Source organism: Thamnophis elegans, chromosome 4 (genome assembly GCF_009769535.1).
Source record: "Thamnophis elegans isolate rThaEle1 chromosome 4, rThaEle1.pri, whole genome shotgun sequence".
NCBI lineage: Eukaryota > Metazoa > Chordata > Lepidosauria > Squamata > Colubridae > Thamnophis > Thamnophis elegans.
Window position 1 is genome coordinate 45,538,730 of NC_045544.1, and position 27,429 is coordinate 45,566,158.

The window sequence follows — 27,429 nt, forward strand, 5'->3', positions numbered from 1 at the left end:
GATCACATGGCCAGCAAGCCACTCTCACAAAGCAAGCCACATCTATAGAAGAGGTTCTAAAAAAATTTGAAACCCACCACTGCTTATAACTCTAAATATGTTAGGTCTCTAAAGGTCCCCAAATATGATTGCGATATTGCTTTAAGCAGGCTGACTGTTGTTTTGTAAATACAAACAGCAGCTGGAGAATATGACAGAAATAGGAACGTGAAGGGATGGGTAGGAGGTTTAATCTTTTCCAATCAAATTAAAATTATTTTCTTAACCTCTGCCTGGCAATTTGCATTGGGAGGGATGTTTCCATTGCTACCAATGTTAACCCTTCTCCTGTAGGAGACAACCCTACTGGAAGGAAGCAGCAGCTTTCATGGGATTACTGTGGTATTCTGTCCCTTTCTTTCACTCCCCATATGAATATAGATGCAATGTTCTATCTCATTTAGCTTACTTCTGTGCTATTTAGTGCCAGATTAATATTTGATGGGTTTTATTCCACTAAAGAATTTGCAATCTGCCTTGACAACTGGAATTATTAGTGGATTAAAAACCGTTAATAAACACACTAAAGATACATAAGTATCGCAGATAGAATATATGGCCTTTCCAATCTTGTGCCTTTCAGATATTTTGGCACATGTCTAACATTGGCCCCAATTAGAAAGAATGAAACATGAAATAATCTTCGCTACTTTTGAGTAGAAGAATTGTAATCAGTTTTGGGATTGTTCCTCTCTAGCATTTTTGCAACTTAGAGATGTAGGAGGATCCAGTTAAAATTGTGGATTAACTTTGTCCTCTACACCTTTTTACCGAATCCTGATATAAATTCCTAATTGTAAGGGTGTGATTTGTGCTTGTAAGACAATGAGGTTTCCTCAAAACAGCACATCATAGCTTTTGCAGAGGCATTCAGAACAGGAAAACAATGCAGAGAGAAATAAATTATGTCCCTCAATGCCCTAAATCCAATTTATGGCACACTCGCTGGCAGATGATGGAAGAAAAAATAATGGAAATAATTGTAAGGGTGTGATTTGTGCTTGTAAGACAATGTTTCTTATCGAATGGGGCTCTCAAAATACTTAAACATTAAGAGTGTACATGGAAAAATAGTCTAGCAACAGGAGTCTTCATTCCCCCTTAGGCAGATATCAGTAGTCCTCGACTTATAACACAATTGGGACCAAAACTTCCATTGCTAATTACGGTGGTTGTTAAGTGAGTCATGTCCAATTTTACAATCTTTTTATCATACTTGAGTTACCCCAGTTGTTAAGGGAATCATATGGTTTGTTAAGCAAATCTGGATTCCCCCCACTGATTTTGCTGGTTGGAAACCAGCTGGGAAGGTTGCAAAAGGTGATCATGGAATGCTGCAACCATTGTAAATAGGATTGTTGCCAAGTGCCAAATTTTTGGTGCAGTGACCATGGGAACACTCCAATGGTCGTAAGCGTGAGGACTGGTCATAAGTTACTTTTTCAGTTCTGTTGTAACTTGGAACGTTCACTAAATGAATGGTTGTATGTCATGGGCTACCTGTAATTATCTTCTGCTGTTTTTTTAAAGTTTCCACTTTCTTTAGATAATATTATTGACCGTTAGAACAATTCATCAGTGGAACAATTTGCCACCAGAAGTTATGAATGCTCCAACGCTGGAAGTTTTAAAGAAGATGTTGGATAACTATTCGTCTGAAGTGGTGTAGGGTTTGCTGCCTAAGGAGGGAGTTGGACTAGAAGACCTACAAGATCCCTTCCAACTCTGCTATTCTATTCTATTCTATTCTATTCTGGCAGGTCACTCAAAACTGAAGTTCTTCTAGCTTAGCTAACTTTACTCCTGTCTCATTTCCTATTGAAGTATGATTTTTATTTTTGATGATAATCATTGTGTTTTCTATACCCCCATTCCAATCGTATAAGAGAGTCCTCTTGGTCATTAGGTAATAGTCATATTTAGTCAACAGGGGACACATTAAATATGTTGTCAAATAGAAGAAAAAGAAAGGCATATGGATAGTCCAACTTACAACCATTTATTCAGTGACTGTTCAAAGTTGCAACAGCACTGAAAAAAAGAGTGGACTTACAACCACTTCTTGCACTTAGGGCCATCCCCGCAGTCATGTGATCAAAATCCCAGGTGCTTGGCAACAGGAATATATTTGCAATTGTTACAGCATCCCAGGGTCATGTGATCAGCATTTGCAACCTTTCCAGCTGGCTTCCGACAAGCAAAATGAATGGGAGAAGTTGGATTCACTTAATGATCAAGAGCAGGGATTCACTTAACAACCATAATAAACAAAAGATCATAACATTGGGTGTGTCTCACTTAAGAACCGCCTTGCCTAGCAAGGAAAATTCTGAAGCCAGCTGTTGATCATAAATTGAGGGCTACCTGAACACTACTTATTCTGTCTAGTAAAAAACACAGGCAATGAATAAAATGTTGCTGCGTTCAGTGCAACTCCTTAGGAAAGAGACTTTTAGAGGCGAATATTTATATTACCAGGAGAAAGATTTCAATTTCTCTCTTCTCCTGTGCTACAAACACCCAGACAACTATCAATTAGATGGCAGCAAAAAAATTACAGTCCTCTGTATTTCTTTCCTCCCAACTACTGTTCTCTAGACCTGGCAGCCCTAGTTTATCCAGTAATGGTAGGCTTCACGTGGTAGATAAACAGCAGCTCTTTCCCTTCTTCTCTTCACAGAGATGTATTACTTAGCCCTTCTGTTAGGGGATGAAAATGGTTTTTTCTCCAAAATCAAGGCAGAAATTGCTGAGCCAGTTTAGACTAAAAGTGAACCAAGGGTCGGATTCAGCCGGTTCAGACTGGTTCAGGCGAACTGGTAGCTCCAACAATCAGCTGGGAGCGAACTAGTTCATTCCGACGATCAGGTGGGCCCTCCCTCCCGCCCCTGCGCTTTACTTACCTATATCCTCTCAGCTGATTCACATGGCAGAGTGGATTGCTGTGCCTCAGCTGTGTTACTTCCCAGAAGTAATGTGGAAGGTAAGTTTTGTTAAAATTGTGCACATGCATGGAGTGCAAAACACACGATTACCAAACCGGTTGTTAAACCGGCAGAATCCCATACTGACGTGAACCCCATCTTTCCATCTCTCAAGTGTGGGATTCCTAAGAGTAAAGATGAAGGGTGTTTTTCCTTTAAAAAAAACCCCTATTTCTGTAGAAATAAGTAAAAAACATTGCAGACAAAAGGATGCTAAGGTTTATTTTTCATTTCTGTTCCATTGAAGCTGCATATTATTTGTGTGCATTTCAGCCTTTTGTGCATCTCTCAGATGTGCTTGAGGAAACAATTTCTCTTTAGAACGTGTTACGATTTGGAGTAGATATTTGAAATCCCATACCATCTCTTTACATTGAGGATTTTTCTGTGTGTAACAGACTTGTAGTTTATTTGGAACATTTATTTCTCTTTAAGTTTTCTTTTCAGAACTGCTGTTCTTTCAATGGTTTGCACAGCTCTGTATTTATTTTCTTTACCAATGAGGAAGGTGTCATTTTAATATATCAAATTTAAAAAAAATATTTCTTTTGCCTTCATTTTTTTTAAAAAGCAACCCTCTGATTTTATCACTTGTAAGTTTGTTTGGAAGGATTGAAACATCTAGTCCAGGGCAGTGTTGGAATTCAATAATTTTCACTTCCGGTTCTGTGGGCGTGGCTTGGTGGGCGTGGCAGGGGAAGGATACTGTAAAATCTCCATTCCCACCTCACTCCGGGGCAAGGATAGTGTAAAATATCCATTCCCTCCCCACTCCAGGGGAAGGTTATTTCCTCCTGATCAGTTGGGACTCGGGAGGCAGAGAATAGATGGGGCGGGGCCAGTCAGAGGTGATATTTATGAGTTCTCCGAATTACTCAAAATTTCCGTTACTGGTTCACCAGAACTGGTCAGAACCTGCTGAATACCATCTCTAGTCCAGGGGTGTCACACTCCATGTCATCACATTACATATTGCAACTTTTCCCCCCTTCACTAAGACAGGGGTGGGCTTGGCCAGTGTGTGATGCATCCGTCCCACAGGTTGCACATTTGACACCCCTGCTTTAGTCATATGCCTTTACACTATAAGGCCAGGAAATGACTGGATAGGATTTACTTTAAAAAAATCAACACCTTACCATTTAATCACCAGAAAGGCAGGCAGCACAGGATGTGATTCTCCTCTCTCTCTCTCTCTCTCTCTCTCTCTCTCTCTCTCTCTCTCTCTCTCGCACACACACACACACACACACACACACACACACACAGAGGTTTAAAGGGTAGATGCCAGGTAAAACATCCCCTAAATATAGGTGCTGGCAGCAGGAACTACCAAGTTGCTGCTTTCAAAGCAAGAGGTAGAAGCTAGGGTATGACAATTAAGAGAGACTTAGGATGCAAGCTTCATCCCATATTCTACAGGATCAGCTGGTGCTGAGCTTTTACATCTTTCCTCTAATATGTGAAAACTTCCACTAACCAGTTGTCATTTGAATCATTTAACACTGGCTGAAGAATGTTGACAAATTTTGATAAATACCACCTAACATTTTGTTCTGGGAACATCCCACACAAGTGATCCTCACTGTAATAAAATAAAACAGAGGGAGGGCATATAGTCAGTTGTCCATTCCCATTTTTAAGCTATGTTTCCAAACAAAACACAAATTAGATTCTCTCGAAATACACTTCTAAGTGAACGATCACAAATTGTCCTTACAGAAATACTCATGAGGGTTTGTTTCTGTTAAAACCTCAAAGCTCTGTCCTGCAATTTTATTTCAGAGACACAGACTGAGAGAGGGAAAGAAAAACAAGCTGAACTAAAAGCAATATGTTAATATATAATTGATTTTAAACAGAGCAGGATAATTCAGCAGCATAGTAATACTGGTTATTCATTTGCCACAAAACTACAACTTGGTTTTGCCCATATATTGACACATTTGCCTGAGGTCTTTGCTATTCCCAAAATATCTGCCAGCTATTGGCACTATTCAAAACTAATAAGCAATTACCATCATGCTGAGCATACCTATTTTTAGCATACATATTTTTCACTTCCAAACCATAGATTTCAGATGGAAAGGTTTGTTCAATCATGCCAATTTTGCATTTAGACTTCAAACCTCACCCCAGCATGAATTAACCTACACATGAGACTTCCCAAACCTGTTTCCTTCTTAATGCCCTGGATAACCACTCCCCAAACCACAGGGCGTTAAAATACTACAATTTTGTAGTATTCTTTTAAAAATATGGTTACATTCACTATTAAGTTCAGGGGTGCTATTTGATCCCGGTATCAAATTAATACTTGTTCTGCCAGGTACAATGTGTCAGTGAAAGAAATCATTCTACCTAAGGTTTAAAGTGCAGTACAATTATAGTTTATTTTCTAAAGAGCTGTCAGGCTAATGTGTTTCAGATTAGAAACAAAGTAGTTCTAATTGTATGAATAATAGTTATTAATATTGCACTGTGCAGTTTTTGTCTAAGGTATAGTTTTTAGCTATATGAAAAAAGAGCCTAATTGATAGTGTAAGATATTCCTCAAAGCTCCACATGTAAAACAAAATTAAGGCCAGCCTTCTTTAAAATAGAAAGGTCAATTAGTTTTAAACAAGTGAGATAGTTTCAGCTATTTGTACACTCAGATAGCCTGAACGCAGACTGGGAACATCTTAATTATAGTACTGTAATATGTAGAGTTGCCCTTGAAAAATGTCAGTGACTATACCTGGTACATAACATTGTAGCTACAGTAGCAATGTGAACTCAGACTATAGCTATGTGCTATCTTCTTTTGCATACTGTGATGAGTATGGTCTTTCTATTTCCTACATGTGTCATATTAGGTTTTAACTATATATGAATAATAACTTTTACAATTCTGCAGTTATTTGAAATTTCAACCATACAACAAAACTCAGTGAACAATTTCCTTAATTCCAATACTCTAACCAGACTGATACAACAACAGGAACACCTGCCAGTCCTTTGTAAATTCCTCCACATTGCAGACCAAATATACACAAACATGTTTTATCAGAGTTATATTATGTAGACCAGTGGTAGTAAACCTGGTCCATACCGCCCACTAGTGGGCGTTCCAGCTTTCATGGTGGGCGGTGGGGGTTTGCTGTAACTCTGCTTTATAAATTTTATAAAGTAAAGTTACTTCCCTACTTTATAAATCACTATTACTGTGGAACCAGTGGGCGGTTAGAAAATTTTACTACTAACAGAGATACAAAAGTGGGCGGTAGGTATAAAAAGGTTGACTACCCCTGATGTAGACAATATTGTTTGGAAAGTACTTCCAATAGTACTATAGAATAATATATTCACACTTCCTTTTAGGTGTCTTTAGACCTTTCTATTTCAGATACAATTAAGGCTCAAAGAGAATTGGCCATATGATTATGAATTCCAATAGAAGAGAACATGTATAGTTTAGGGGTGAACTGTATGCAGCCCTTGGTGCTTTCTGAGTTTGCTTGCTTGCTTGCAGACATTTCACAAGGCTGTTTTTAAATACTGTGGGAAAATAGTACAAAGTTATTTCAACAAGGTGTTAAAATCATCATTGTTATTGAGTGTGGTTTGCACCTTGTTTATATATAGTAGCCTGTGAATTGTGTCTATGGTATTGTGAATTCCTTGTGAAATTCCTTCTAAGAATAAATGCAGGCAATAAAGAATGTTTCTTTTCAAAGAAGCTTCAGTACTGTATATTTTAAGCTAAAAATATGTGGTATTATACTTGATTTTATATAAAACTGTATTTAGTTTTTTTGAGAAAAAAATTCTATGCTTTATTATTGCTCCAAATAATTAGAATCAGGTGTTCCAATCACTTCCATGGCCACAGAAATGTAACAAAACCATAACTTCCAGATCAATTAAAAAAACCCTCTCGATACTAGTAAATTATTTAAATATTTATCCTGTTGATTTTTTCAACACCTCTACAGTAAGCTGAGCAGGTAATCTCAATTGCACCTTCTTTTCCTCATTACTATAACAATAAAAGAGTATACATCAGTGTTTATGGCAAGAACACAAAATAATCTTTTTTGACATCTTAAAGGAAAAGTTAGAGAGAAACAAGATACACAGCAATAACTGATATAGAAGTTATTCTTAAACCAATACCATCCCATCGTATAAGCTTTCATGAGTAAATGAGTCTACATTATATCTGCAACCCAAAATTTTCATACGAGTTTTGCAGAATTAAGTGCAGATATTGATCAATCCACTAAGAGGGATCTTAATTTTAGCCACAATTACAGTGTAATAAGATAATATTCCTCATTGCACTCAAAGAGTAACTAACTTCTGAAATGTTCAAAGCTAAGAATCTATCTTTCTCAACAGGGAATCAAAAATCTCAGAACATCCAGCTAAAGAAATTTCTTCAATGTCCTATACATTTGTATAAAATAATATAATGGAGTAATTTTTCCTACACATTTATATGAAATAATAGAATGGGATAAATATAGGAACTATATTTAGGGTGACCAGATGTCCTGCATCTGGCGGGACAGCCATGACTTTTCATCATTTTTCCCGCATCCCGCCCGGTTCTCAAAAAACCCCGCTTTATTTTGGCACTCGCTGGCTCCCCCGCCCATCATCAGCTGCCGCTAGCTCGCTCGTTCCGTTCCCCCATCTATTCTATCTACACTAAAAATCTAAGCCAGCCCAGCCTGCCGCTCACTGATTGGCCTGGACTCCAGCCAATCAGTGAGCTGGCTGGGATGGAAAACTTTAAGCACGCACAAGGCGTGCTTAAAATTTTCCATCCTAGCCAGCTCACTGATTGGCTGGAGTCCGCTTAAGCACGCCGCGCGAGTCGCGACTCTCACGAGTCTCCATTTCATTTCGCCTTCGCCGTTTGCTTTTGCTGCACTGCCCTGGTGAGTAACTCCGGCAGTGCCGGTGGGAATCGGGAGGCTTCACTGCTTCGGGTGGGCGGCGGCGGCCTTTAGCAAGGGAAGGGAAGGCCTTCCCTTGCGAGCTACTCATGAGAGGAACTGGAGGGGGGAGAACTGGGCAACCTGAGAGAGGGGAAGAAGATCGTCCCTCCCCGCAACTCCCCGGATTGTGGAAGCTGGGTGTGTGTGGAAGGCTGGGTTTTTGAGGAAAGCGTTTGGTCGCCCTCGTTAGCCGCAGCCCCAGACGGAGGAGCAGAGCCCGAGCTTTCATCGCCGTCCCCGCCAGTTGCAGCGGGGAAGCCGGCATCGAGTTTTCGGTTACTCCGAGGTGCGCTAACTGAAATACGGTCTTCCTTCAGTCTCTGCTTGGAGCCTCTGGGATGATCGTTGGTGGGTGGGGGAAGCGAGGGCGGAGCTGAGCCGGGGAGGCAGAGATGAGAAGTGAGGGCTAAATGCAAAGCGTGCCGAAGAGAGCAAGCGAAGCATCCCCAAAGCGAAGGATGGGCGGGAAGCGCTTGACCAGCATGTGAGAAGGCAGGCTGGAAGTGCAAGGGAGTGCAAGCTCCCTTTCCCAGCGCAAGCCCCTCTCGGCACCGTCCCCACCGACTGCCAGGCGTATCCGCCTCTGAGCCTCTCCATTTTGTTCCGTGAACGGGCTGCTCGGCAAGAGGAAAGGGGGCTCCCTGGGAAGCGAGAGCAGCGAAGAGGTGGTGCAGTCGCAGAATTCCCCCGACACTCACTTTTTTTTTAACCCAGCCTACCTCGTAGGGTTGTTGTTACGGGGCTAGACTAGGAAAGGCAGCCTCTCTCCCGTTTTCGAGAAAAAGTAAGGATGTCCATCTGGTAGAACAACCACCTGTGCAATTTGGTGGCGATCCGCGAATGTTCAAGCCATGTAATGCGCGGGAAGGCATAGAATAAAGTTAGCATACTTGAAGTGAAATAGGCTTTGGTTATGTTTAGGTTGCATTAGCTAAAATGTGCCAATACCGTCCTTGTTGGTAAGAATTGTTGTCATGTTAGAAGAATGACTAAGGCTGACAGCCTAATCTACTCAGTGTTAAATAAATAAAATGGATGGAAGGAAATGAAAGAATACAGAAAAGGTTGGTGAAGCATTTAGTGGCCTATGGATGAGAATGGTGGCCATAGCAAAATAATAAATAGAAATAAAAAAGCATGATTGATTTTTACTGTTTTTGATGAAAGTGAGAGGATTAGTGAAGGCTTGGTGCAGCAAGGATCCCACTATCTTACTATTTTCTTTTTCTTTATGTACACTGAGAGCATATTCACCAAAGACAAATTCCTTGTGTGTCCAATCACACTTGGCTAATAAACTATTCTATTCTATTTTACTCTACTCTATTCATTTCTATTTCAATTATAACAAGGAGTTTAGCTTCTCTCTCTTGAAAATGTAAGCTAGCATAAGGCATTATAATGCAAGCTAGCCTTAACTTTCAAACAGTTCATTTAGTGACCAAAGTTACAATGGCATTGAAAAAAGTGTCTGATGACCATTTTCACACTTAGCGACCGTTGCAGCATCCTCATGGTCACGTGATCAAAATTTTGATGTTTGGCAACAGATTCGTATTTATGATGGTTTCAGTGTCCTGGGGTCATGTTTGACAAAATATAAAATTTTTAATCAAGCCCCCCCCCCCCCCCGGTCAATGGTGTCCCTCTTTTCCAATCTGAAAATCTGGTCACCTTAACTATATTCAAACTATAACTTTAAAGTTATATTAATTTTGATCATACTTATTGTATTCCAAAGGATTTTGAGACCATTTGTCTAGATATTTCATCAGGATAAAGATAAATTAAATTCTACCAGTTGAGAAAGGGCATTGGTACTTACCTCTTCTCATAGTGGGGGGAGGAGTATCCAGAGTGGGTTGACCTTGTCCTCTCATGATTGGATGAGTCAGATAAGCTCTTTGGGCAACGCCCCCTGGCCAGCAGGACTTCCCCATATTTGACGAAGAGCTCCATCCGACTAGTTGCACCATTCACTCCAGACTCTTAATTCAGTTCTTAGCTTTATTGTCTTTGACATCAATATTTATATAACTTCATAAAACAATGAACATAACACTTAGTCGTACAAACATAGTCAGGGAGGGACTGGATACTCCTCCCCCCACTATGAGAAGAGGCGTATCAGGTAAGTACCAACGCCCTTTCTCCATAGTGAGGGGGGAGGAGTATCCAGAGTGGGACATACCAAAGCCTGCACGTCCCTAGGGAGGAAGACCCCTGAGGCCCCATGTCCCCCCTCATGCCAGTTGAGGTGTGGGCCCCGCCCTGTGAACCGCCTGCAACACCCTGCGGCCAAAGAGGCTTCTGCCAAGGCAAAAGAGTCCGGTTTATAGTTCCTAGCAAAGGGAGAGGGGAAAGCCCGCGTGGCTGCCCTGCAGATTTCGGCCATGGATGTCTGCGTGCCCCCGGCCATGGATGTGGCTGCGCTCCGCGTGGAGTGGGCTGTGATATGATTGGTGTCTGTAAGCCCTGCGATTGGTATGCAGTGGCAATGCAGGTTCGCAACCACCTGCCTATTGTGGTGGAAGTCACCTCGTTACCCAGGACCTGGTTGGAAGGAGACAAACAAAGCTTCGGATTTCCTGTTTGGCCTGGTTCTCCTGAGGTAAATCCTCATAGCCCTCCTTACGCCCAGAGTGTGCCACTTCTCCAACGGGTGAGAAGGGTCTGGACAGAAGTTGGGCAAATCAGTTCCTGGGCTCGATGGAAGCAGTGGCCCACCCTGGGGATGAAGGATGGATCCAGTCGTAACCCCACCCTGTCTTGGTGGAAGACGCAGAGATCTCCCTGGTGGACAGGGCTTGCAGTTCGTATATCCAACTGGCGGAGGTGATGGCCACCAGAAAGGCCACCGTAAGAGTCAGGAACTTAAGGGAAACTGTTCGTAAAGGCTCAAATGGAGCGCCTATTGGAGCATCCCCTACCCTGTGTAAGTCCCAGGAAGGGTACCTGAACACCGTGTCCGGTTTGGGGTTGGAAGCCCCCCTTGAGGACCATAGGATGGTGAATCAAGCTCTGGCTCCTACCATGCAGGAGAACTGACGAGATGGCTGAAACCTGTCTCCTAATCGTGTTAGGAGCTAACCCTCTGTCCCGGCCTGCCTGGAGGAAGTCCAGAATCTGAGGCACTGAGGTCTGGATAGGATTGTACCCCAGAAAGTTACACCATGAGGCAAAGGCCCGCCACATGGAGCCATAGATACGCTCTGTGGAGGGTGTGCGGGCAGTCTAGATAGTCTGCATCGCCCTGGGGGGGGGGGGAAGAGGTCTTTCCCCAGGATGCTCAGCTCAAGAGCCAAGCAGTCAGCTGGAGTCATTGAGGGTTTGGGTGCTCCAGTGACCCCTGGTTGAGGGATATCCTCTCCTGGGGGATTCCCCAGGGCCTCTCTGCTGAAAGCGACTGGAGATCTGCAAACCACGGCCTCCAGGGCCAGTGAGGCGCCAACAGAACCCCTTCCGCCCCCTCCCGAAGGATTTTCCATATGACCCTGGAGATCAGGGGTAAGGGCGGCAAGGCATACCGACCCCCTTGGGCCGGGGGTTTCGCAGAGCGTCCACCCCTTCTGCCCCCCGTGTCTGGTACCTGGAGAAGAACCTCAGGAGCTGAGCGTTGAGGGGCGTGGTGAATAAGTCGACCTCTGGGCGTCCGAAGCACTCCGCCAGCTCCTCGAAGATTGCTGGCTGCAGCTTCCGCTCCAAATTGTTCATCTCGGTCCGGCTGAGCCAGTCGGCTCTGATGTTCTCCATCCCTGCTATATGTTCTGCCCTCAGCGAATGCTGTCTAAGATCATAGGCTATCTGAGGTGCTTCTGCGATTTCTCATAGTCGGACATCCCATTCTGAGTTTGTGGTGGGTTCTGGCCTGGGGACCAGCCTGTCTGACCCTTTTCCCCCAGCCATAAGGGTGCTATGATTCTATGGCTAGGATTAGCGCAGAGATATTCTGAATGTAATCACAGATGGAGTTCAATGGTCAGCCACTAGAGTGTGTGTAAAGATGAAGTGAGGGAAGCTAAGGCTCACAATAAAGAAAGGCCTGCTGCAAAGGTAAAATAATAATGATGATGATGATGATAATAATAATAATAATAACAACAACAACAACAACAATAAAATAAAATACAAAAGGGGGCATCTTCCCACATGTTAAAAACAAGAAAGATTAAGGAAACGATTGGTTCTTTGCTGGGAGAAACTCTGCCGTTGCCGGTCCCAAGCCCGGATGAGAAAGGAGGAGGTTTGGGGTCAGGTTGGCAACCTGGCCCCCCCAAAAAACCTGCCAACCCATACAATATGGTGAAAGAAACGAATAAAAATTTTATACCGCATCGGTCGTCGCGCGGGTTAACAAGGGCCGCAGAGGATGTTGGGGTCCCTGGATATCCGTCGAAAAGTGGGCTACAAGTGGACCAGCCAACAAAACGACAAAAATATAGTGCAGATGAAAACCGTGCCATAATAGCCTGTTACTACAACTCAGAGCCAGAAAAAAGAGGTTATTTAAAGCGAATGTATGAATTATGGAAACAACAATATCCAGATTCAAATGTTAGTGAACAACAACTAGCAGATCAAAGGCGATTTATTATACGGAATAAAGTGTTTAGTGAAGTTGAACTTGAGGAAATTCAGGCAAATTGCAAAACCAAAAAAACAATATCACAAGGGGAAATAACTGATATTCAAGACACAACTAAAGACATTATAGTGGAACTCCCAGAAGAAGCTCATGGAGAGGAAATAACACCACCACCACTAGAACCAGTTATCACTGAACCAACTGATGAACTAACTCAAAAACAAAAAGAATTGAAGGATAAGATCATGGAGCATTTTCTGCTTAATGAGGAAAGGCAACGTTTACCATCACTAAAAACTGTGCCTAAGAAAATTTTGGCCCCTATCATGAAAATGGTTAATGCAGTGTTTTCAACAATTGAATCGGGATCCATCTTGGAAACGAACCAGTTAATGTACAGCGCAGCTGTAATAGTCACTAATGAACTAGGCATTAAGATCAAAGTACCTAGTCACACAACAGAAAAAGCATCAAAGCCAAAGTGGAAAATCCGATTAGAACAAAAAGTCAAAAAATTAAGGGCAGATGCTAGTAACTTAAAGAACATGCATGAGCAACAGCTTAAAAAGAACAAAATCATAGATCGGCTAATCAGAAGATATAGATTGGATACAAGAAACATCAATGAAGCTGTAGAGATTGTAAAACAGCAGATAACAGCAACAGCTAGAAAAATTGAAACACATGAGGCACGAATCATCCAATATAAACAAAATCAGCAATTTCGATCAGACCAACGGTGTTTTTATCAAAGTCTTAATGTGAATGGTGACACCAAAAGTGAAAAACCAGAAAAGCAGGCCACAGTTGAATTCTGGAAAGAATTGTGGGAAAATGCAAAGGACTACAATAAGGAAGCAAAGTGGATACATGACTTTGAGAAAAGCATTGGCAACAAACAAATGCAAGTATTAGAAATAACAACTGAGATGGTCAAAAATCGAGTAAAAAAGGTAAAGAATTGGACATCACCTGGAAAGGACCAATTACATGGTTTCTGGCTCAAATATCTGACCAGTTTACATGCAATATTGGCCAGGCAACTGAATGAAATTTTACAAAAGGACCAAATTGATGAATGGTTGACAACTGGAAAAACATACTTAATTCAGAAAGATGCAACTAAAGGAACAACACCTGAAAACTGCAGACCAATAACATGCTTGCCAACAACCTTCAAATTACTCACAGGCATTATTGCAGATAACATGATGGATTATTTGGAAACAAACAACATCTTGCCAGTAGAGCAAAAAGGCAACAAAAGAAGGAGCAGGGGCACAAAAGATCAGCTTCAAATTGATAAAATGATATTAGAAAATTGTAAGAACAGAATATATATATATATATATAAAAGCACAAATAAAAAAACATATATATATATATATGCATGCATGCATGCATGCATGCATGCATATATCATTAGGCAAGATTGCTATAACACTGGAGGGCAAGCCGAACGGGATCCTCCCCTGGGGGGAGGAGTTCTCAGGTTGGGGGGGGTGTCTTCCTGCAAGTCTTGTGGCAGCTGCCTCTGTGATTCATCTAGGAGGTAGGCTTGGAGCGGGGAATTGATCCACCGCCTGCCTCTTTAAGCTCCTTGATAAGCCTCCTTTTGGCCCTTTGCGCCCTCCCCCGCTCTTGGCGATGGTTTCTCACCTTTTTAAGGGCTCCTCAGAGCCTCCGGTGGTGGTGTTGCTGGAGGGCTGAGAGCCGGGCTCCTGCCGGCCTCCTCTGAGCTGCTGGGGGCCACCATCTTGGACCACGTGGTTTCAAGATGACCCCCGGCTCCAAATTCAAAAGGCTCCTCTTTGCTGGAGCACATGGAAATGGCTTTTGCCTTTCCAGGCTTGCCATGCGGCTGCTGCCGCCACTGGAGGGTGTCTCACTCGCCTCCCCTTGCCTCCCGCAGCTCTTTCTGAGCCTCTCTGGCTCTCACCTCGTTCACGGGTGATAGCTGCCAGCACAGGCTTTCCAGGGCGTTTTAACAACCCATGGTTCGTGGCTCAACCCCTGAGGGGAACGGAGGAGCGCTCCTGCTCCTGAGAAGCCTCTGCGGCAAGGGCTTGCCTCTAGGAAGCATGTGCCCTGTCCTCCTGCTTGCCCGGCAAAGGTCCTCACTGAGTGACTCCGTCTCACTCAGTGGCCAGGGCAGCGTGCCGCCCCAGGTGGCTTGTGGCAGTCCAGTCCTTGCAGGAGGAGGCTGTGCGCGATGTAGGGAGGCAGGATTCGCCGAGTCCAAGTTTATTTTCCTTAATCCTTTGTAAATTACTGGAGGTCCAGAGTGATGCAAACTTTCCAGTGAGTGGATGAGTCAAAATATGGGGAAGTCCTGCTGGCCAGGGGGCGTTGCCCAAAGAGCTTATCTGACTCATCCAATCATGAGAGGACAAGGTCAACCCACTCTGGATACTCTTCCCCCCTCACTATGGAGAAGGGCTTCTGGGCATTTGCATGCCAAGATAAAGAAGTCAAAAATATAACCTAAAATCAAAGTCCTGACTCTTTTCTAGATTGTTACTGTGATCCAGTATATCAGGTCTAGTTTACTTTATACCCGGGATGACGAACCTATGGCATGCGTGCCACAGGTGGTACATGGAGCCATTTGCACGCGAGAATGGGAACGGACTTCCGGTTTGTTCGTAGGGCCGGTTTAAGCCCTCTGGAGCGTTCAGGGAAGCCTCCAGAAGGCCTTGAAGGCTCCGGAGGGCTTAAACCGACCCTACGAGCAAACCAGAAGTCCGTTCCCAAACTTCCGGTTTGCCCATAGGGCTGGGTTTTTTTTGCGCTCCAGAGGCTTCAGGGAAGCTCCTAAAGCCTCCGGAGGGGGCAGGGGAGGCTCTTTTCACCCTCCCCAGGCTCCTATAAAGCCTCTGGAGCCTGGGGAGGGCAAAAAAAATGCAAAAAATGGGGGGAGCACCTGTCATGCATGCATGCTGGGGGGGGGTCGCACATTGCATTATGGGTGCGGCATGCTTGTGAATGACCCCCCCCAAGCTCCCCCCAGTTATGGCACGTGAACCAAAAAAGGTTCGCCATTGCTGCTCTATAGTATAAGCAAACAGGATCCCAAAGTTATGTAGTAGAGATAGCATTAGAGTAGATATTTTCCAACCTATTGATAAAGAAATCAAATATCAGCATATAATAAAGCGATTTGTTATTTGTCCCCCCCCCCATTAGAACATGGAACATAGAATAACAGAGTTGGAAGGGACCTTGGAGGTCATCCAGTCCAACTCCTTGAACAAGCAGGAGAGTTCAAGCACTTCTAATTATGCAGGCAAGTGATTCTAAAACTGATTTAAAACAAAAAGAAGAGAGAAGGAATTCTTGGTATCACCATGACATAAACTGAATTAAGGAGAATGCATTCATAATTACCTATGAGTCAGGAGTTGAACAAATTCTATCAATTCAAAATATAAAACTGTTAGGAAGCCTATAATAAATCATTGTGGTATGTGGTGGCTCAGTGGCTAAGACACTGAACTTGTTGATCAGAAAGGTTGGCAGTTTGGCGGTTCGAACCCCTAGTGCCGTGTAAGGTTGAGCTCCTGTTACTTGTCCCAGCTTCTGCCAACCTAGCAGTTCGAAAGCATGTAAAAATGGAAGTAGAAAAATAGGGACCACTTTGGTGGGAAGGCAATCGTGTTCTGTGCACCTTTGGCATTTAGTCATGCCAGCCACATGACCACGGAGACGTCTTTGGACAGTGCTGGCTCTTTGTCTTTGAAACGGAGATGAGCACCACCCTCTAGAGTCAGGAACGATTACCACATATGTGCGAGGGGAACCTTTATCCTTTTAATAAATCATTGCCTGCTTTAAAAACAGCCAAGAAACCATATGAAAGGCTTTTCTTGCATCCAAATACATTCTAGTTGCTGGATTTTATCTCTTTTCAGTTAAAGCAGGAACATGAACAACAGGTAGATGTTTCCAAGCAACTAAGCCACACTGAAAAAAAGTACAGATTTTGGTGGCTCATATTTTGGATGTTTTAGATATGATGTTGATGGCTAAGGATTAGAATTCTCACTTCTAACAGTATTTCAAGTATACTTTTTCATCAGTGGGAGCAAAACAGGAATCGTATAACTTAGCATACACCTTATCTTTGCACTATGAGTCTATATTGGACATACGACAGTCTAACTAACATGACTTTCCCCCCCAAGAAGCCTTAGGTGTTGGAGTAAGGAAAATGCAGCATAAAGATCCCTCATCCTGATCACAGAACTCAGACCTCTATATAGTGGACATATATTCCTCCTCTCCCACCCCTTTCCTAATCCAGACAAAGCAGCTAGGGAAGGTATCAATACTAACATTCCCACACTGCATGACACAGATGACATTTGGCTCTAGTGTCAATTAGGAAAATCGCTGCTCATTTGTGGAACAAAACAAGCAGTGGGTGAAGACTGACTCAAGTCCCTTTTTCTTATTCAATGAACGATATGGCGGAGAATGAGAAAGGACATTGCTTAATTGCCTCCCCGAGAGAAATTCTTAAAAGGTTATTTAAAAGATCAAACACAGAAAGACAAACAAGAAATAAGTAAATGACCATCCCTACTTGCAACTAAGCTTCATGCTCCCAGTTCTAATCTGGTGCTTCAACCACTATACTATAGCCAACCTACCTGCTGGTTAGAAAAGTTCTTAAATTTGTGAAGCCATTCCTACTCAACCTTTAAGGGGGTGGGAAGCTTTGAGTCAGTCTTCACTCTTGGTGACTGCCTGAACTAATCCCTGAAGTTTTCTCAGAGAGATTTTAGAAGTGGTTTGTCATTGCCTCCTTCCTAGAGCTGGGAGAGAGTGAATAGCAATAGCTGTGGGGTTCCAAGTAACACCCCCAACGAAAGAAGACTCTGAAGCTTGAAGTTCCTCAAAGTTCCACTTTATTAGAGATGTCATTTTGGCACATCTGGGAAAACCCGAATCTGAAAGCTTCCTGGTTTTCCCCACCCAAAAGAAAGTCCCTACCCAGCACCTACATATTCATCATATGGTCCAATCAAAGCACCGTCCCAACTGGAGATGCCTCTCAGTCATATCCCTCCAGGTTTAGGGCAGAATGTACTTGACTCTCGGAGAAAGGAATGTTATTATGATTATATATCTCCCCAGCTCCATACAATCCCCCCTCCCAGCTTCCCACAGCTACCACTAAATGTGGCAGGCCTGAAGATCCAATGCCCAAGATAGCTTCCAGGCCTGACAACAGCATTTAGACTTATATACTGCCCCATAGCGCTTTACAGCACTCTCTGGGAAGTTTACAATGAAGAAGCATCATTTGAATATTGTCCCTAACAATCTGGATCCTCATTTTACCAACCTTGGAAGGATGGAAGGTTGAGTCGACTTCCCGTCAAAATCAAACTCCAAGTTCTGAGCAGTTGCTTGCCATACTGCACTTTAACCACTGCGCCACCAGTGCTCATGGCTTGAATGACCCACAGTCAATCAACTAAGTTTCATGCTTCCAGTTCTAACCTGGTGCCTCAACCATTATACTACTCCAGCTCTCTCACTCCCAAATACTAAGAATGTTAAAGTTCCTCGTCTTTATTAGAATTCACGTTTCTATGTGGTATGACTTGCATTACTCATTTGTTTTATTTGTAAAATAGACTGATTTTTGTAGATGACTTCACAGCCCTGACTTGGAGTATTGCTTTGTGTTGAAAAGATTTCTTCTTTCTGAACTAAGCTTCTTTTTTGCTCTAAACACTGTTTCTGACAGCTACCCAAGGCTAAATTTTATTACCCTTTGTCATACTTGTGTAGCAGATGTATGAAAGTACATCTACAGATAGCAACACTATTTCTAAACACTTACTGCACAGGGAGAGATATCTTCTTCAGTTCATAGTATAGGATCTCTCCCCCTCTCCCAATATTAATGAGCCTCTTTACACTGAAAAAGAGTACAATGTGAACTAGTATTTTGAAAAAGCCATGAAAAATCACCCCCATTTTTGGGGTGCAGCACTGATCAGTTAGGTATCTAACTTTGTTTACTTCCAGATGTGAACCACAAATGTGTACCTTTTTCTTGCTGCAGTTTAGCCACTTGATAAGAGCACTGTTATTAGTCAGATTCTGCCTCAAGTCACTGGAGCTGTCACTGTGATAAGTTTTGAATTAAACTATGCTGTCAGCACAGTCTTTCAATACAGTTAACTTGTCCTTGAGATGTCTTAAATCAAAAAGAAATTTGGAAACAAATAGCCCAATTCAAGATCTATTATTCCATGCTGAAGCAAAGTAATAGCAATAAGAGAGATAATGAAATAAATGCTGACTTGCTCCTGTTGTGCCCTCCTTTTTTGCATGGATCAGAATCTGTTGTGTAAAGTTCATATGCTATTCATACTGAATTTGGTCCAATATAGCAATAGCAATAGCAGTTAGACTTATATACCGCTTCATAGGGCTTTCAGCCCTCTCTAAGTGGTTTACAGAGTCAGCATATTGCCCCCAACAATCCGGGTCCTCATTTTTACCCACCTCGGAAGGATGGAAGGCTGAGCCAACCTTGAGCCGGTGAGATTTGAACAGCCGAACTGCTGGACTGCAGTCAGCCTGCAATGCTGCACTCTAACCACTGCGCAACCTTGGCTCAATTTCTTTTGCCAACACAAAAGGAAGCAATGTGTCAACTCTGAAGTGAAACTGACCGAAGCAATCTTTTCTTGCCTCATAATTGCTATGAAGGGAGGGGGGAAATGCAGGAGGGAAGGGAACGGAGAAATAGATGGACCGCCTACCAGGCAAAACAAAAAGTTTTCTTGTGGGAACCAAGGTCATCCCAACAGGTGGCAAGAGAGGGAGGAGAGGAACGACCAAGCAGCCTCCCAGCTACTTTCATTGGACAACGTGACCAGTGACATCTGGGGAGGGAAATATTTGCTCTTTTAATTCAGGAGGAAACTGCAGGAACTTTTAGAGTTGGTTTTCACTAGCTGTGCTGATATGATGTATCCAATAAACATGTTTTTTGAGGACTCTACCTGCCTCTCAGTTCTGCTATTGGAGGATGCATTACTTGGAACCCTGACAATGTTGCAAATACACATAACTCCCTGTTTTTATGTTTTAATGGCAGATTTGTGCTCCAAAATGGAGTAATGTTTTTCTGAAGTTTTGCTAATAGCTCCCAATCCACATGATCTTAATGGATGAAGCATGGAAAACAATGCAGATGACTCTGCATCATCATTCAGCACGAGGTCTTTTTGTTTTGTTTTATTTTCAGGTGCTGCCAGCCACCTATTTGCATATCTGTGGGCCCCTGAATTATGACTGCTACAAGAAGGAAATAAATGCAGTATCTTTCAAATCTTTATGTTTCCAAACAAAAGAAAAGGGAACTTGAGTAACACAGATATGGATCAACTGCAAGCATGAAGGCTGAACCAAAGACTCAATCTCTTCATGAGCCAGAATTGCATAACTTATTCTATCCTAGACTGAATATACCAGTCCCAGTTGTGATCCTTATTTTGTAACAGCCTTATTTGCCTTAATGTCATTTCTCAATTAGTCAAATTTGCTTTGCATTTCTCCTGTTGCTTCATATTAGTATAATGCAATTATGAAATATATCTGCTTACCATCAATTTTCTTCATGCTGTTTATTTTTTTAAAAACTGAGGTGTACAGGCTTGCCTAAATATGAGTTTCAGAGACAAATTCTATACGATCACACACAAAGAAAAGTTCCATCATATTCAACAGAACTTGATTTGTTGTGTTAAAAGAAATAATTCCATCTGTTTTTGTGTGCTGCTGTATTTTAAACCAAGATTGACAAACCTCGCATGCTTCTGTCACAAGCTGAATTTTTTGCTCTATCGTAGACTTTTGGAGTTGGAAGACAACCCAGCAATTAATGCATTAGCTCAATCTTGAAAGAGTTATGGCAATCAGGTGAACTGCACAATTATCTCAGTGCAGGAAATAATATTTGACTACCTTTGAGTTACCAGAGAGTGGTTCAATTCCCTGGAAATGTTTCTCTGATCAGCAGGTTGTTGCTTATGCCAAGGATGTGCATCAGCACTAATCCAGCCCTACCTTACCCCTAGGCAGGCTGTCTTGGTTGTTTTCTTTGTCTTCAACCAGCACATGCATACCTATCTTCTATGTTTTATATTCATCCTTTCTTTTACCATTTATAAATCTATATATATTTTAATCCAATTACAAAACCAGTGTGGGTGTGGGATGTGTGTGTGTGTGTACGTGCATCTGTACAGCATTTGGAGGGTGTAGGGTTGCCATATTGGCTTATTCTGAGTCCAAGTTTGGTAAAAGTAATACAGGTAGTCCTCAAGGTATGACCACAATTGAGCCCAAAATTTATGTTGCTAAGTGAAACATTTGTTGAGTGAGTTTGCCCCATTTCTTGACTTTTCTTGCCACGGTTAAGTGAATTGTTGCATTTGTTAAGTTGGTAACATGGTTATTAAGTGAATCTGGATTTCCCATTGATTTTTCTTGGCAGGTGGTCACAAAAGCTGATCACATGACCCCAGGACACTGCAACCGTCATAATTATGAAGCAGCTGCCAAGCATCTGAATTTTGATCATGTGACCATGGGGATGCTGGAAAAGATTGTAAGTGTGAAAAATTTATGCTTTTTTCAATGCCATTGTAGCTTTGAATGGTCTCAAAATGAACTGTTGTAAATTGAGGATTACCTGTACATCTGTTTAAAAGGTCGAGACAGAACTGTCAAACCATTTGATAGTTAAGATGTAGTATCTTCACCATTTAAAAAAGTTCCTTTTAGAACTATGATTCAAAGTGTGCATGCACTGATTTAATTGTAGTTACCCGTGTAAATATTCACTGCCTGAATTTTACATGCTATTGCTTTTCTTTTAAGATAAACTGGTAACACTTTCTCTCTTACCAGTCTAATTAATCTTAAATTGTCCTTTGCAAAATTCTAAAACCACTTCTACGAAAAGACATCTGTCCAAGCATTCCTTTGGCTTCCAGCAGGTATAAAAGCTAAGGCACCAGTCCCAGGCTCCTGAGGCTTTCCTTGAGCCCCTGGGAGGTTGAAAACTGCCTCCCCCCCCGGCTTCAGAGTCCCTCCAGAGGCTGGAAACAGGCCGTTTCTGATTTTCTGGAACTTCAGGGAGGTCCGTTTTCCCCCCTCCCTGAGCTTCCACATGGGCCCTGCACTTACCTCACATTTAAAATGGACTGCGTGGAGACTCCTGGGAGGGGAGAGGCAGAGGTGGGTTCTGGCAGTCACTACTACCAGTTCGCTTGTGGGCACACCACACACACTTTGCGCGTGCTTTGCATGCGTGCATGCGCAGAGCAATAAAAATTTCTCTGCGCATTCGCAGAAGCAAAAAACAAGATGGCAGTACCTATGGTGCCGCCTGAGAGCTGGTTCAGGGGCGTGGCAGGCCTAGGTCGCTGCCAGTTCCAACACCAAGGCCGCCAAAGTACTACTAATTCAGCCGAACTGGTCCGAACCGGTAGGAACCCACCACTGGGGCAGGGCCAGCCAGGGGTGGGATTCGGAGGTTCTCTAAACCAGCCATAATGTTAGCTACGAATTCCAAAGACTTTGCCAGAGAGGTCCAGAGCAAAGACATCCTTCATAATAATGAGCATCTATTAGGTACAGTCTTTTAGTCATTATCAGTTTGGATGGAAAAGTGAAAACATCAACAATTTGTCACTGCCTGCTTTTGTGGCTGTGGCACCTGAGTTACCTGTGTCATGAAATGGCCATTAGAAACACCCCTGTGTTTTCTGCTAGCTAAAGCTTTGGCAGTTTTCAATTCACTAATGCCATACTGGAAAGACAAGTTTTGCCTTGTTGTGAAATGAAGGAGAAGTTTTAAAGAATAGAAAGGTACAGTAAGAGCTTTATGAGTAATTGAGTTAATGCTGTCTGAATGGGTGTATCAGGACAGAATAAGAACTGATTGTGAAAAGAGATATCTAAACTCCTTCAGAGGTTAAAGAAAAGTGCCAGCAGCACAGTTGGGCCCTCTTCCAACAATGCCATCAAAGTCTGCACTAACAATCATAATCCATATCTGAACTGGAACAAGAATATCAAGTGAAAAATATTAAAATAGGCCTTTCCCATTTAGTGCCCTCCAGATGCACTGGGCTTCCAACTTCCCATAATCCTGAGCACATTAGTCATTTCAATCTGAAGAGACAATCATTCTATGGCTTGTCTACATCTCTTCATGCTGGCTGGGGAATTCTGGGAGTTGAAGTCCGGACATCTTCAAGTTGCTAAGGTTGGGAAACACTGCCCTATATTCTTTCTCAATATCCAGAAGATTCTCTTGGGTTATTTTTCATGAGTAAAGCTCTTTAGTTTGGCATGTTGAGAATTTGGGAGCAAGTTTTATTGAATGAGCACAGTACAATTGTTCTCCTAATCTCTGAATCCAATACTCCAGAGTGCACTTATGCAAAAACTGATGAGCAGTAAAAACAGCTATCAAGCTTCATAAGTTGAGCAACAATCACATATCTTCCCCTTCATATTTTCACAACAATGAAAAATGAAAAACGTACAGCTATTATTAAAATAAATACCTCTCATTTTTTTTGAACTACAGAATGAAGAGTTTGGTTAGAAACATCTTCAATATCATGCAAACATCATATTAAAGTGTTTGTGGTCATGATAGATATCCCTGTCATGCACCAAACTAAGAATAAGAAGATATTTATGCTAAAAAAAAAATCAAAGAAAAAACAAAAATAAATTCATTATTATTGTTTTCATACAGATTTTGTCCAGCCTCGTTCATGCTTTAGGGACCTAGGCAACAATTTCTTTACATTCCATTTCAAAACAACAACATTTTTTAAGAATGACAAAAAACTAAGCATAAGTTTGTTACTGAGCTGTATTTTGTGCAAAGTACGTTGTTATTTACCACATGTTTAGCATGATGAGATTTACAGAAAATGAGAAAATTAAATACATGTCTGGAAAATAAATACATTAATGACATGTGTTTGGTATGTTAAATATTATTCTGGCCATCCAGATGGAGATAGCAATATAGAAATGAAAAGATTCTGTCCCATGGAGAAGTCATCTTTCATTTTATTTGCTGTTTTCAACATCAGAAAGCTGTTTTTTCCCAATGCTTAGTAGCTCTTAATTCAGAGCAGTGTTGTGGGGGGACAAAATGTTGATATTTGGGGTCACAAATAATGGCATAAAAATAAATGAATATTCCTTACATATTATGGAGCCATAGAATTCTAAAATACAAACTGTGTCTATTAACTTCCAGACAAATAATTAGAAAGTAAGCATTTTTAATGTTTTGCTCCAACTTTCAGCATATAAAAAGTCTCTTAGCCAAAACAAACTTGTGACTAGCTTATTCAAATTGTTGCCAAGGATACAAGGATAGCATGCGTGTGCTACTTACTGACTTCAGAAATAATATTATCAACTTTAGGGACTGAAAACTACTACCATCAAAGGGAAGGACTGAAAACTGAATTGATTACTAGGCATTTAAAATAAGTATAAAAAGTGACAAATCACAGAATGGAAAGCCCAGTAATCTGAAACTTTGGTACAAAATGAATTCAATTTTAGTTTTGACCTAAAATAATCCAGCACACTTTTACGCAACTACAGTAAAAATATGCAGACACCAAAGATACTGCAGCAACAAAAATGAGATTGTGAAGTACACTGGATATTCAAATGAAATTTGATAAATCTCTTTTTTTTCCCCAGCACAGAAGAGGAATGATATGTTCTACCTTGCAACATTCTTGTGTCCTCACCTAATTAACAACAATCAATTGACACCAATTTATCCTTTCTAGGACATCTTGCAGAATAAGCTTTGAGTGCCTAATGGACACTCCAATACAGAGTTTGTCCAGGAGAGAATCTGTATCTTAGAAATTAGAAAGTGCTAATACAAACAAGATTGCAAAGACTTTGTTGCTAAGTAGCCCATTGGATCTACATTTCCCACAGTACCTGCACAGAGTAGATTTAGAATATTGTAGAATTCTAGCATGGCTAGGAAACACACTAAAATATAAAAGCTGCTGGTTGCTTCCTAAACATATTATAGAAGTGGGCGAGACAGCAAGAGACATGGAAGGGAACTGTTTCAAATAATCATTAATTTAGTTTCTTGGGGATTTTCACCTTTTCTCCATATTTATATTGGAATAATTAAATTAAAATAAAATATTTAAATTTGTTAAATATTTTAACACGGATGTTTTAAAGAAGCTAAGTTCCCGGAAGTTAGTGATTCAGAGCAGGATATGAAAGAAACTGTCACTTTCAAATAACCATGAACATTTATCTAAATCGGTAAATATTAACCAGTCAAACAGTCCTATTAGTTGTCTGGTTGAATGAAGAGGAAAAATAAACAACCTACTAAGTCCACAAAACTATTGAAGTTTATGGTGCCTCTTTCACAAATATTGCCCAAAAACTGATGGCTGTTCCCCATCCCCACCTCATGTTTCTAGAATCTGTAAGTTATTTATCACAGCCAAGGATGCAAAAGGAAAAAAATACTCAAATCAACCAGTGTTCAATTTACAAATAAAAAGTGAAAAATGGAGAGTAATCTAAAGTTTTAGTGATTAAGATTACAACAACTCAGATAAAGTGAGACCAGGACTGCTACAGAAATAAGATTTTGTCAAGAATCCTGACATAAAGTAACCACAAAGCCAAGTGATTTTGCTAAAGTCAATGTATGCGTCTTTATGAATATTTAAATTATCTGAGTATATTTGTTCATGCAGTAATGCGTATAATACAATTGATAACTGAGAGCAAATTTCTCAAAGGCCAGTTTCTCCATGTTAATGCCTTCATTTTACTAATACATGCCAAAAAAAATAAACAAGTACTTATTCTTGCATAGAAACAAATTTCATCGCTTGTTTAACAGCGTTCCGTTTAACAAACTGCATGTCTAGAAGATTGCTTATTAATGTGATAAATATCAAGACAAGAAGCAACTTGCAACAGTTAACAAGCCAAGAGGCCTACCTTTAATATGGTTACCCAATGCAAAAAAGAAAGCACCGAGAATAGCAACGTGCGGTACTCCACCATCGCGATGCTGGATGTAGTCTATAGATAACTCAAACTTGCCTGTCTAAAGTAATGCCTACCTTTTGATCTCTTGGAATGGTTGCTCTTTAGATGCTCGTCCTCCTCATTAATGGTAAACAGAACAGGTGTATTTGGCCTCATACCTGGCTTCTTCAGCCGCTCTTGCCGGAGAGCAGCTGCTGAACCTGGCATTATTGCCGGTCCTTTCCCCCCACCTACAATATGTCAATTCCAGTTAGCTGCAAAGCAGTGGATTCATTTGTAACACATCCTGTGAGGGCCCAGCAGATTGCAAATAGCAGAGAGAAACCAACGTGCACTTGGCAGATAGGAGTTACAATTTCTTGTACCTTGACCAAAAAAAGAGAGAGGGCTTAATTAAAAGTACATTGGTTGGAATGCCTCCTCCCTCCTTGTCGTCCTCTTCCTCCCTTTGGAGCTTTAACTTGTTCAGTCAGATCCCTGGCCTTCTTTCCTTCCTGATGCAGCACCTTTTCCCTCCCGGTATCTTCTTTCTTCTGCTTACTGAAATATTCAGCACAGAGCCCAAGAGAAGAAAATATGATACGCCACCATTAACAGTTGCCCTGACAACAGTGACATATCCAAATCAAAAAGGAGGTTCCATGAATGTCGTCTCCTCAGCTGCAGGAAAACAGGCTGCCGGAATGTCCTCTCTGAGTTCCATCTCCCGCGGCAAAGGCAAGCTCGCCTGAACAGCTGAAAACACCCTAGCAAGCTGGGCTCCCTTCAGAAGCAGCTAGAGAATGGCTGGAGCTCTTGCTGCATCGGGGCACAAGAAGTTGAAAGAAAGGGAAACCAGCAAACGGAGGTAGGTGAATTTGATTCCAGCTTCTCCCACCAATCGATCCTCAAGGAACCGTACCAAAGCAAAGAAACCCAAGGCTGTTTGTTTCCTTTCCTTCTTAAGTTCACAGAGTCACAGAAAAGATCATCGTACGAGCTCAAACACAACTTCTTCATAGGAGACGGATGTGAAGGACAGAAAATGTTTGAGTATCTCCTTGTTAAAAGGAAGAGTTAGAAAGCAAGAGGATTCACCCTTTGCCTGAAACATGGGCACTTTATCTGGAGAATGTTGACTAATGCAGCACAAAGGTTGATGCTGACAACAGCAGCAATGAGTGTAGTTAGGACAAAGTGCCACTGATGTCTCCTGGAAGGTGAGTTGTAATACAAAAACACCCTTTGTAATTAATATTCCTAAACCTTTAAAAGTTTGTTACATTTGTTAAATAAATGAGCATTTGTAGTTTGGAGTTTGTCTGTTTAAAAGATTTTTTTTCTTACTTTGGATCTTCCATACTGATTATAAGTGAAGATATTGAAAAAGCAATAATAAAACATTACTGTAAAATAACTATAATGTAATTTAAAAAACTAACCAGGAAAAAGTATTTAAATTGAGCTTGACTTAAATGCGATTTCATAGGCATGTGGTTTTATTGGCAATATTTTTTTTTAAAACAGAAGAAAGGCCATTCAAATAATTGCTTCTATAAAAAAGACTAAGAGTCCCATAGTGTATCCGTAATAATCAGACAAAGCTCTGGTTCTCACTGAACATCTTTTGGGGAAGGTTGGGCTCCACAAAATAGATTTTTACATCAGTAAACTTTAAAGTGTCCAGAGCTTGAAATAAATTGCTAAGCAGTTAAATTATTTACGATTCTGA

At 41.5% G+C, this 27,429-nt stretch overlaps 1 protein-coding gene across 1 annotated transcript in view; it reads right to left on the reverse strand.

Annotated features, from left to right (window-relative positions):
• The window catches only part of MAP7 (microtubule associated protein 7), an 88,649-nt gene extending 61,980 nt beyond the window's left edge, over positions 1-26,669 (reverse strand). The window contains 1 exon segment of the mRNA XM_032215532.1: positions 25,793-26,669. Coding sequence (XP_032071423.1) covers positions 25,793-25,925 — 133 coding nt within the window. The 5' untranslated portion in view covers positions 25,926-26,669.
• Positions 26,670-27,429: the final 760 nt, after the last annotated feature.